Source organism: Martes martes (genome assembly GCF_963455335.1).
Source record: "Martes martes genome assembly, chromosome: 8".
In the NCBI taxonomy this organism is placed as follows: Eukaryota; Metazoa; Chordata; class Mammalia; order Carnivora; family Mustelidae; genus Martes; species Martes martes.
The window spans coordinates 98,979,409-98,991,674 of NC_137895.1; the positions used below are offsets into that span (position 1 = coordinate 98,979,409).

At 41.8% G+C, this 12,266-nt stretch overlaps 1 protein-coding gene and 1 pseudogene across 3 annotated transcripts in view; both read left to right on the forward strand.

Moving 5' to 3' along the window:
• SRGAP1 (SLIT-ROBO Rho GTPase activating protein 1) overlaps positions 1-11,189 on the forward strand; it is a gene marked incomplete at its 3' end in the record, with an annotated part of 269,007 nt that extends 257,818 nt beyond the window's left edge. For both annotated transcript variants that reach the window (XM_080811741.1, XM_080811742.1), the window contains exons 19-22: positions 5,250-5,430; positions 6,552-6,686; positions 6,824-7,163; positions 10,812-11,189. In XM_080811741.1, the coding sequence (XP_080667867.1) occupies positions 5,250-5,430; positions 6,552-6,686; positions 6,824-7,163; positions 10,812-11,189 (1,034 nt within the window). The remainder of the gene's footprint in view (positions 1-5,249; positions 5,431-6,551; positions 6,687-6,823; positions 7,164-10,811) is intronic.
• LOC308347922 (guanine nucleotide-binding protein G(I)/G(S)/G(O) subunit gamma-5-like) lies at positions 2,389-2,580 on the forward strand (annotated as a pseudogene). The gene has a single exon. The product of its transcript is annotated as a guanine nucleotide-binding protein G(I)/G(S)/G(O) subunit gamma-5-like (transcript).
• Positions 11,190-12,266: the final 1,077 nt, after the last annotated feature.

Sequence of the window (12,266 nt, forward strand, 5' to 3'; positions counted from 1 at the left end):
GATTATACTCTCTCCCTCTGTCAAATAAATGGATAAATCAAATCTTTCTTTTAAAAAATCCAGGCAGGATGCTTGAGTGGCTCAGTTGGTTAAGCGTCTGCCTTCCAAGGGTCCTGGGATCAAGTCCACAACAGGCTCCCTACGAGGGAGCCTGCTTCTCCCTCTGCCTGCCTCTCCCATTGCTTGTGCTTGTGCTCTCTCTTTCTCTTGCTGACAAATAAGTAAATAAAATCTTTAAAAAAGGGGGAGGGCTTTTTCATTGATTTCAGCAAAAAGGTAACAATAATCAGGATGTCTGATGTCCGCCCTCTGCCTTAAAAAAAAAAAGGTTTAAATGTTTCACTTCAACATGCGTTGCATTTTAGGTTCCTTGTTTGTACATTAAAAAGTTACATCTGAGCCAAAAAAAATTTTTCTTTATGTTTTTAAAAGTAATGTGAATTGACATTTTCAGAAGTTCATTTAGAAGAAATTCTTTACAATGAAAGCTTGTACTTCCATGATGTTGCTTTTGAAAGTCTCTGGGCCCTACCGCTGCCACCATCCCTTCTTTTGTCTTGACTTTCTTTGTTTCTCCGTATAATTTCTTCCTTTCTTACTGATGACTTCTCTGTCTCCTTGCTTTCCCTAGTTGCCAGGAAAGCTAAGACAAAGCCCAACCATCTCTCTTCCCAAACATCAGCCTCCCCCCGCCATCTGTTAGTTGCTCCTGCCTCTTGACTACAAAAGAGAAGCTTCGCTGAGGGCTCTGTGTTTCCGTAACATGTTAACCACGTTCACCTGGTTTTGCTGGAAAGAAAAGCATTTCGTACAAAGGGCAGATACCCTTGCCCACAGGCAACCTCTAAATTTACAGTAACTAAGTTAACCAGAGGATTGATTATCTTTGTGATTCCCAGGTATTGTCTTGTCTTTTCTCTGCGGTGGTATCACTGGAGAAGGGTAGCTTTTGTTTCTGAAAGAGAAGCTATTCTAGAACAGAACCGTCACCTGCGAGGGCTGTGAGTAACAGATCTAGGCGGGGAAGTGTCAGGGACAGCAAGGTCCCAAAGCGAAAATGCAGTGTACTAGCATTTGACAAGAAATGGAAATATAAGACTTGATAGCACCAGGCAGTCAGAAAATCAGCTGTACTGAATTTTTTCCCCTTCTGCACAGAGCTGTAATAGCCATGCAAAGAAATGAAGTTACCATGTTCACTCTTACTGTTACCAGCAGCGGCGACATTCTACAAAGTCTGACGAGCTTAAAGGACCATGTGGCTCCATAGGAAAGGGAATGGTGCATTGCCATGCCCTAAGATTGATGTGCTCTGCAATAAGTAGACTAAGATGTGCATAACCAGCTTATTGATTGACACTTGACTGCGAAATGACTCCCATGGGAGTGGAAAGAGTCAAAATAATGAAATTGCTCAGAGTTAGTAGTTGATAGAGAATTACCAATAAAAATGTACTTCTGATTCATCGGGTCACTCTTTCATAATCTCCCCATACTTGAATTAAATAAGCAGAGCCTGATAATCCTGTTGCTAGTTGTTTCAACAAATAAACAGAGATAAGAAGCATAAAGTGCATGATTATGAAATTATGATAAAATACATATATATACCTGTTAAGTAGCCTTAAATAGCCCTTGGCCAGCACTGACAGTCTGTGACTGAATGTCTAATTAATGTCTAAAGAACGTTAATGGTTCTTTCTTCATTTCCCTTTGACAAGTACCTAGACTGCACACTATGTTATGGGCTGGAATCTTTCCACTTTTTTCAGTAAAATGAAATTCAAAGTACACAGGCATGTTGACATAGGAATTTGCGGATTACATGTCATTAAGTTTTTTTTAACAAATCCTCCCCATGGATATGTTTATTCATGTCCCTGGTACCATGGACATGTTTATTTCTGTTCCCCAAGGAGAACTAGGGTTAAAAAAAATTGGCATCTGTCATCTCTGATCAACCAGGATTTATTCTTTATCTGCAATTTTAAAAACAAACCATAAAGTCAGTCTCTTTGAATATAAAGTTCTAGTTCCTCCTCTATAAAGCATATTTGTAGATATTTAATAAAGCTGCTATTCATACTGTTTTAATAAAGAATATAATTTTAGGGGTGCGTGGGTGGCTCAGTCATTAAGTGTCTGCCTTCGCCTCAGGTCATGATCCCGGGGTCCTGGGGTCGAGCCCGGCATCGGGCTCCCTGCTCAGTGGGAAGCCTGCTTCTCCCTCTTTCACTCCCCCCTCTTTATGTTCCCTCTCTCGCTGTGTCTCTCTCTGTCAAACAAATAAATAAAATCTTTAAAAAAAAAAAAAAAAGAGGTCTGGCCCCGCAGACCCATGAACTGACAGATCTACAGAGACAAATCTGCCCGGCTCTTACAAGTGCCATGTCTGGTTCCTCCAGCAGCACCACTATGAAGAAAGTGGCTGGAAGCTGGGCTTAACCTGGTGAAGGTTTCCCAGGCAGCTGCAGATTTGAAACACTTCTGTCTGCAGAATGCCCAACCGACCCCCTGCTAACTGGTGTATCTTTAAGTATGAATCCCTTCAGACCCCAGAAAGTCTGTTCCTTTTTGTAGTAAAATGAATCTTTGGATGGTTTTCTAAACCACTTTTCATGAACCAGTGAATATTCAAAGGAGAACTAAATTTGAAACCTGTACAAAAGCATATCCCTGTGACATGTGCTGAACTATACAAACTTCTACTTTTGTCAGTCCTTAACATCTGCCTCTCTGAATTTTCGCAAATTTCTATTTCACAAGGGTAATTATTTTATGTACAGTAGCAGCAGCATGCAATAAAATATTTAGTATAAAAAATATATATATATATTTGAGGGCGCCTGGGTGGCTCAGTTGGTTAGGTGTCTGCCTTCGGCTCAGGTCATGATCTCAGGGTCCTGGGATTGAGCCCCGCATCGGGCTCTCTGCTCAGCAGGGAGCCTGCTCCCCACCCCCACCGCCTGCCTCTCTGCCTACTTTTGATCTCTGTCTGTCAAGTAAATAAATAAAATCTTAAAAAAAAATTATATATATATATAATTTTAGCGGCACCTGGGTGGCACAGTGGTTAAGCACCCGACTCTTGGTTTCAGTTAAGGTCATGATTTCAGGGTGTTGGGATTGAGCCCCACCTGGGCTCCATGCTCAGTACGAAATCTGCTTGAGATTCTCTCTTCCTCTCCCTTTGCCCCTCCCTCCCATCTCGTGCACGCTCATTCACTCTCAAATAAATAAAATTTTCAAAAGAAAATATGTATATATAATTTTAGGAGGGAATACTAGAGTGCTAACATGATCTGAAAGTTATAGTCAGTTTTTGTTGTTGTTGTTTAGTTATAGTCAATTGTTAAAGAACTTAAACTGTTGCTTTACTTTTACACCTACTTCGCTAAGTCGTATACTACATGTAGATTATAGTATTTAAATGTATAGGTGAAATTCACACAGGCCTTCATATAAGGTAAACCCTAAGCTTTTTCAATGTGTTTGTTGATTTTTTATGTTTGTGTCTTACATGGCCCAGAGAATGTTTGAATTTTTCAAGTGAGAAGGAAGCCTAGCTGACTACCCAGTGATTTCTTATGAAGTTATTCCATATAAGATATTAAACATATTTCAGGAATCTTTGCAGAAAAATCAACTGTTTTAAATGGGAAGGTTCATTACTAAGCAAAATCAAAGACAACTTCCTGAGAAAATATTTGACAGATAGACAAGTTTTAATCTATTATGTGTGCATATATGCTAGGGTACTCGGAAACTAATACATGCTCAGTTTTTAGCAAATAAGACATTGCTCGTTGCATAGATACATTTCTCTGAACATTTAGCACTTGTATTGGCCCTTTCTGTGTTTTATTGATTAGAAGTTTGCTCATCTGTTGTGGATAGCAGGGATGATGGTGGCAGGGACGGTGAGAGACAGGAGGAAAGATCTTAAGGCCCAGAACTGAAGGGCTTTTTGCAATAAGCTGAATCACAAAACACATCTCTTACAGTTGTTTTGTATAGTTTGTCCTCTTATTTGCTTTCAACCTTTGTGATCAGAATTAGATCGGGGCTAAAATTCCAATTCTGGGCCCAGAGTTCAACATCTTTTCTTTTTTTTTTTTTTTTTTTTAATTTTGAGATCTTTTGGGGTTCACATGAAGTGAACCCTACAGGGTTCCTACAGAGAGATCCCAGCTTCCCTCCATAGTAAAAAATCTTATATAAATGCAGCATAATTTCACAGCCAGGAAATCCACATTGAAAGCCTCCCTCTGCCATGTTCACGTTTCACTAGTTTCAGGTGCACTCAGTTGTATGTGCAAACATTTAGTCACATACAGTTTCATCACCAGGGTCCTTCGTGCTCCCCCTTTTATATCCGTGGCCATTTCTTCCCAACTTCTGGTAACCACTAATCTATTCTCCATCTTGATTATTATGTCATTTCAAACAGGCTATATAAGTGGTATCACACAGTATGTAACCTTTTGAGGTTGGTTTTTTCCACTCACTGTAATCCCCTTGAATATCTTTTGACCTCTGGATAATATAATTTTTGAATCTGGTCTTTTAATTTGGGTACAAGACAGTCTAAGTTATGCTGGTTTCACAGGCAACTAGAATTTATTACTGATCCTAGAGAAAACAAACTTATCTCTACTGTCGGTGGTAGTTGGAAGATTTGATAGTGCCAGATAAGTACATGAAGAAATTAAATGTACTCAAATAGTACTTAATGTACTGGTTTTTGTAAACTTGATTTTTCTTTAAATAAGCAAATAAAGCATAAACTTCCTAATATTCTGGGATAGTGATTTTTCCATGTTATCCATGGTTATTAACATGTTATGAGGGAACTCCATCATTGTCAAAATAATATTGGAGCTGTTGTGGAGGACATACAACCCAAGGAAAGATCTCATATATCATATTGCAAAGTTTAAAGTGTTTTTTATTAGTCTGTCATTCTATCTCTGGTAAAAGGCTGTGGAAATTAAGATCCAGTGTTCCATTTTTCTTTGTGTGAAAAACTGATGACAGCAAGAGAATTTTTTTTTTTTTTTTTGAGAATGTTTTTCTGTAACTCTCTTAACAGCCCGAGTTTATCCCCCATTGAGGACTTATTACTTTGTTCACTCTGGATATTGAAATGGCCTGGTTTATTTCTAAGGCCTCATAGAGAACTTTCACACAGCGTTTCATGCTTACCTCACACCTCTGTCCCTCATTGTCTTCTGGTGTGTTCTTTGTAGAATGTGAGCCAATAGAAGCAATAGCCAAGTTTGACTACATGGGGCGATCCGCCAGAGAACTGTCCTTCAAGAAGGGGGCCTCCTTGCTGCTGTATCACCGGGCGTCTGAGGACTGGTGGGAAGGCAGGCACAACGGCATCGATGGGCTCGTGCCACACCAGTATATTGTGGTGCAGGATATGTGAGTAGTGTGGGCTCCCCCCGCCCTCGGGGCTGCTCCCGCCGTCCCGGCTGCTCCCGCTGGAAGACTCCAGTCACTATTCCTAAACTGACCTGGGTCTTTTGAGAAAAGAGCAGATGGGATTGCAGAGCCCAAACCTCTGAGCTGGGCACCGTGCTTCACCTCGCTGTTGGGTCTTTGCTAATGGTACTTCGGGGCCAGCAGGTTTTCATTTCCCAAACTCCACCAGCAGGTTCGGAGAAAGGGCTAATGAGAGATGCCCTGTGAAGCTTTCAGGCTCCTAGAAAAATCACCCACGTGGAGAGCAGCTTCAAGAGCTGTAATAACACCTCTAGTTCCAAGCCAGCCGTATTCCTCTCTTGCTGTCCGGCTACCATTTCAATTCCAGATTCCCCAGAGGGAATTTAAAAATAATTTAAAAATATTTAAAGAGATGCGAAGATGGTCATAATATATTAATATATTGTATATAATATATATAATATATATATAATATATTAAGTGAATATATATATCGTATATATGAATATATATATAATATATTAAATGAAAGAAACAGGTTGCAAAATCATATGTGAAGTATAATCCCTATTCTGTGACTATTTCACAGTGTAGCACTAATTTACGAACGATTTTTCAAGGAAAAGAGAAATATACGGCATAAAATGTATACAGCGATTAAATGATTCAGCCTAATTTTAGAAAAAGAAAGAAATGTTAAAATGTGTATCTCAGAACCCAAGAAGTATTATGTGTGTGTAGATACAGACATACAGTCATAGATATCTAAACTACATAAACATATCGGTGTCTTAAGTATAAGGTCATACCTATATATGCAGACATCATACATGTTTATCCGGGCATGGATAAAAAGTAGAGAAGGCTATTTTCTCAAATTCTAGCAGGAGTGGTGTCTGGCTATTATATCATGACTGTGATTTTGCTCTTTTTTGTACATCTGAATCTTGCACTTTACCTGCAGTGAAATTGTATATTTTTATTATAAGGAAAGTCGTGTTGATAAGAGAAAGACTTGAATATGTAAATGCCATCATTTCTTTTTTTTTGTTCCCATTCATCTTGTGAAAGACCCTCACCCTGGATTCTCCTCATTATAGGGACGATACGTTTTCAGACACTCTGAGCCAAAAAGCTGACAGCGAGGCCAGCAGTGGGCCAGTCACTGAGGACAAGTCTTCATCCAAGGACATGAACTCCCCAACAGACCGGCACCCTGATGGCTATCTAGCCAGGTGGGTGGAGTCTGACCATCAGGCCCTTGAACCTCAACTTTCCCAAGTGCTTTGAGGAGCCACAGAACCCACAGCTTCTCAGCATCAGCCGGTGTGATAAGCTCTCCTATTTTCTCTCTCTTTTTGTGTATTTCTAGACAAAGAAAAAGAGGAGAGCCACCCCCTCCAGTAAGGCGTCCTGGCAGGACCAGTGATGGCCATTGCCCCTTGCACCCGCCACATGCTCTTTCCAACTCCTCGGTTGACCTGGGGTCCCCAAGCCTGGGCGGTCACCCCCGGGGCCTGCTGCAGAACCGTGGCCTCAACAACGACAGTCCTGAGAGGAGGCGCCGGCCAGGCCACGGCAGCCTGACCAATATCAGCCGGCACGACTCACTCAAGAAGATCGACAGTCCTCCTATTAGAAGGTCCACGTCGTCGGGGCAATACACAGGCTTCAATGACCATAAGCCATTGGACCCAGAGACAATCGCTCAGGTAGGATGCGTGGAATGGCCTGGCACCTGCTTTGTACCTGGGGTGTGATGAAGGAGGGATGCAGGACTCCTGTCTGTAGTCCTGCTTTTTATAGAGAACCAACTAGAGAAAACAGAAATTAGTCCGTTCTTTAAGGCTTGACTAAGGTCTCTTTAGAAGAACCATTTGTTACTGGAAGGGCCCAAGTGATTAGGTTCATATTGATTTAAACAGAGACATGGCAGAAGTGTAGGCCCCAGGGCATTCAAACACATCATTGCTAAATAGCCAGGAAAAGGCTGAAAAAGAATAATAATGAGGAAGAACTAGCCCTACCAGATCTCTAAAGCATGCTAAAGATAATAAAATAGACAAATTGATAGAAAGAATGGAGAGCCCACAAACAGATAAATATTACTGTAGGAGAAATATGACCCTTTCAGCTTAGGAGAAATGCTGGATTAGTCTGTAAATAGTAGGAGAAATAATGACTAGCTGAAGAACACCGGGTCTGGGTCCTCGTCACTCTTCTCTTCCCAACAGTTAGTGCAGAGGACTTCGTAGTTTTTTTCTAATGATTAAAATTGACAAAGTAAAGGTAAGACAAGATTGACTAATGGATTTTCTATCATTCTGCAATTTTTCCTCTAGTTTTTTTCCCCCCCAGCATAGGCCATCAACAAATAATGGGTATCACCACTGACGAAAGAGGTTTAATCTAAAGCATCTTCTAGCTGTCTAAAGCTTAAAAATGAACTAAATCAATCAAAAAAGAGAGTGAATGAGAAATAAATAAGACAAACATGGGGAACTATTAAAGATGGATTATTTTTAATAAAGAGTGCCCAAGGAGACCTGTATGGATGTGACAAACTTCCAAGCTATTTCCAATATCCTAACTAAAGAAAATTTTGGATGTAAATTAGATTGTGAGGGGGTTTAATGTATTTTTTAAAAATTAAACCAATTTTAAATGTATAACAATTTTTTAGCAAAAATCAAAAAGACTTGACCTTTTGGTTTTCTCTGTTTGAAATACTGTACAGGGTCCTTGGAGACCTATATAGAACCAGTGAGATTTAATTACAGCTGAATTTAATGGTTTGAGAAATCCATAAGGTCCCTGCTTATAATAAGCCAGTGAAACAGGATTTAGGTTAGAAAGACAGGGAATTAGGAGCTTAGGAGTGGGAAGGTATAACAATGCCTATTTAACCCTTTTGCTTCTAGAACCAGGAAATCCTTTTTGTTTGTTCCTTTGCTTTTGTTTTTAAGTGACTTCCATGCCTAGCATGGAGCCCAATATAGGACTCGAGCTCATGACCTGAGATCAAGACCTGAGCTGAGATCAAGAGTCGGATGCTTAACCCACTGAGCCACCCCAGGAAATCCTCTAATTGTAAATCATAAAAACAAAAACTCAACAGATAAATCAGGCTCTGGACTATCTCTCTGGAACAAATACTTATTAAAAAAAAATCCATATGTTTAGCATCAAATAGAAATCACATACGAAAATAATCACTTGAAAAGTGATGTCATTCTCCCAGAATGGCTTCCAGCTGTGTCCTTTATTTATCTTTCCATCTCTCCTCTTCAGATTTTCCCTTGAGGACAAGAAAGCCTGCCATCATGGTGTTCATACAAAAAACATGCAGATTCTCTTATTAAACAAATCAGTGGCATCCCTGATGGGGCTTTTCTAAAAACGACAGTATCCATATGCGATTACTGTAGCTTGGTTTATTCATTTAGCAAACCTTTACTTGAGCACTTACTGTGTGCCAGGTCCTGTGCTAGGCTTTAGAGAAGCACCATTAAATCATCAGCCAGCTGCTTTCTGAAGGTGCTTAACGACCCTGGGAGGGAGTAGGATATGGAAATCGGTTCCCATCATGCAGCGCCCCTGGGAGGGTTATGTTCCAGGTGAGTTAAAGGAGCCCTGGGCATGTAGAGAAGAGGCATGCCAGTTAGCCCGGGGTGGTGGTTCTTCACCTGTCCTGTCCCACACAATGCTCCCACCTTTTCTGTGTGTGTGTGTGTGTGTGGTGAAACACATAATGTAAAATTTACCACTTTAACCATTTTTCACCACACAGTCAGTGAAGTATATCCACGTTTTGTGAAACAGATCTCTGGAACTCTTTCTTCTTGCAAAACTGAAACCCTATACCCACTGAAGAACAACTTCCCTTTCTCCCCTCCCACCCCCAGCCCTTGGCCACCACCGTGCTGCTTTCTGCTGCTGTGAGTGTGACTACCTCACAGAAACGCAGACAGACAGTGTTTGTCTTCTCATGACTGGCCTCTTTTTCACTTAATGTCCTCAAACTTTATCCATACTGTAGCATGTGGCAAGATTTTCTTCCTCTCTAAGGTGAATAATATTCCGTTGATGTATAGACCACACTTTGCTCGTCTATTCATCCATCAATGGAATATACTGTACCTTTTCGAAATAGGTATTTTGTCATTCCCCCTTTACTGCCTGAAATAAATTGACAGATGAGATACCTAATTTGAAACAACATATAAAGCTCTAAATATAATACGCAAAAATACAAGGAATTAAATATTAAAACAAGTGTACTTCAGTTAATGCTTGAATAGGCTAAAAGACAAAGTAGTAAGATGCTTTCACCTACGTATATAATTACCAGACATACAACAATTAAAAATGCATATGAATATAAGATAGAGTTAGGGTCAGAGCTCAGGTTATTATAAATAGGATTTTCACCTCCATCAACGTCTGAAGGACATTCAGAAGTTGAACAAGATGCAGGATAATTCATTGCATGTAAATTACCTGGAATATTGCAACAGATCTAGTATGTATAACCCAGCTCCCCAAATGCCACTAACGCCATCTTGTTCTTGTGCCATTTAAAAATATACACACACAGACAGGTGGCTCAGTGGGTTGAGTGACCAACTTGATTTTGGCTCAGGTCATGATCTCATGGGCGGTGAGATAGGGCCTCACACCAGGCTCAGCGCTCAGTGGGGAATCTACTTGAGACTCTCTCCCTCTGCCCTGCCCCTGACTCATGCTGACAACACACTCTCTCTCCTCTCTCAAATAAATAAAGAAATAAATATCTTAAAAAATAAAATACTCCCACAGCATACTACAAAAATGCCCTCTCTAGGGCAGTACCCTTCCACTGAGATCCCCTGGACAAGAGCATCAGAGAAAGGCTTAAACTGAATTTTGAACAACTGCTAGGAGTTAGACACAAACTAGTGAGGGCCCAAAATTATTTGTTAAATGAATGAAAGAAGGCTGCTTTTCATTCCCGTTCCTATCTATTTCTTGAGAAATTGTTGCGGAGTCTAAACTGGAAGCTATCTTTTAACCATGAGCTGAGATAGAATTCTGAATAGTAAGTCAGCATGGAAGGTGGAAATCGCGAGAAGGCTGCCTGGCACCTTAGGACAGCCGGTGTTGGGTAGACGGCTCCGTGCACCCTTGCATCCTGGTCTCCTGAACATGCAGAGACAAAATAATCGTGAGCACTACGTGTAAACATTCTACAGGCGGCGAAGCTGAAACAGCATTGCTCTTGGCGGCCCATCTGCTGTGAAATGAAGCATAAGGGTTTCCGTACGTGAGTACTAATTACCGGTCTATTCCATCTCTCTCTCTCTCTGGTTATCTTTCAACAGGATATTGAGGAGACGATGAACACTGCTCTGAATGAACTGCGAGAACTGGAGAGACAGAGTACAGCAAAGCACGCCCCCGACGTGGTGTTGGACACCTTAGAACAAGTGAAGAACGCTCCCACCCCGGCCACGTCCACGGAATCTCTCAGCCCTTTGCACAACGTGGGCCTCCGCAGCTCGGAGCCACAGATCCGACGGAGCACCAGCTCCTCCAGTGACACAATGAGTACTTTCAAGCCCATGGTGGCGCCCAGAATGGGTGTGCAGCTGAAGCCGCCAGCCCTCCGGCCAAAACCTGCTGTTCTTCCAAAAACAAACCCTACCATAGGACCTGCCCCACCTTCCCAAGGTCCCGCAGACAAGTCTTGCACAATGTGAAGACCAAGTGGGCAAGGTCATCTGGGCTGGTGATTTTAAAAGAAACGGATCACTGACAAAAGTCGCTGATCCATAACTTTCCTTAGTTTTGTGCTTATAACTGGAGATTTTTGGCTTTTCTATGTTCTCGAATGTAATGTCTGAGACTAGCTAAATTAACACGGGCATTTGTATTTTGTAATTTTTTCCTTTTTTTTTTTTAAATAACTGGACATATCTATGTCATTTTAAAGACAATAGAAACACTTAGATTTACTTGAAAATCCAATGCTGCACCATTTGTAATGAAGGCAACACCGCTCCGGCCTCTGCGTGGTATAGTGCTTTGGGCTTAGTGTAGTATGGGTGAGTCAGAAACGTCTGGATCCGAAGGCACGAGAATCTGAGTTCCAGGCCCCGGTGTGAAACCACTGTTGGCCTGCATGGCACTTGGGGTAGTAGCTGAAAGGTTGCCAGCGGCATTGTTAGGTAGCTGACCGTGAACCCCTCTGCCCCGTGCAGTGGGACATTCTTGGGCGAACTTGCAGCCCACCGCCTGAATGAGTTGGATGGTTGCCTCTTTCATAAGAGCCATTTCCCTCGGGTCCAGGTTAAAAGCTCAAAAGAATGGGGTCAGAACCCCTGCAGTTACTGCTTGAGCTGAACCTACGAAAGGAGAGAGAGAGAATCCTCCGGAGCTCTCAGCGTGACTCCTTCCACAAGCCTGCTCAGGCCTCCGAAGATTTCCAAGTCCATCCCCTGCGTTCACAAAGGACCAGAACAGTCTAATTTCAAAGACTTGTGGTTACGCTACTCCCCAGACTCCTTCAGAGATCTGTTGTTACTAACTGCCTAGGGAATACTTCTAGCTCCCCTAAACCGCTGTGTTCTCCCCCTGGAAATGGAGCACGCACACAGCACACAAGTCCTTGCCTCACTCAGCCTTCCCTTCCGGCTAAATGACCTCGGTTCCTTTAAACATGCTACAGAGGCCTGAGGAACCTAAGTGGAATCCCCAGCTCTGCTCTCCGTGTGTCTCTCTGAGCCAGCCAAGAACTAGCTACGGTACCCAAGGACGGGCCATGCTGGCCCAGGTGG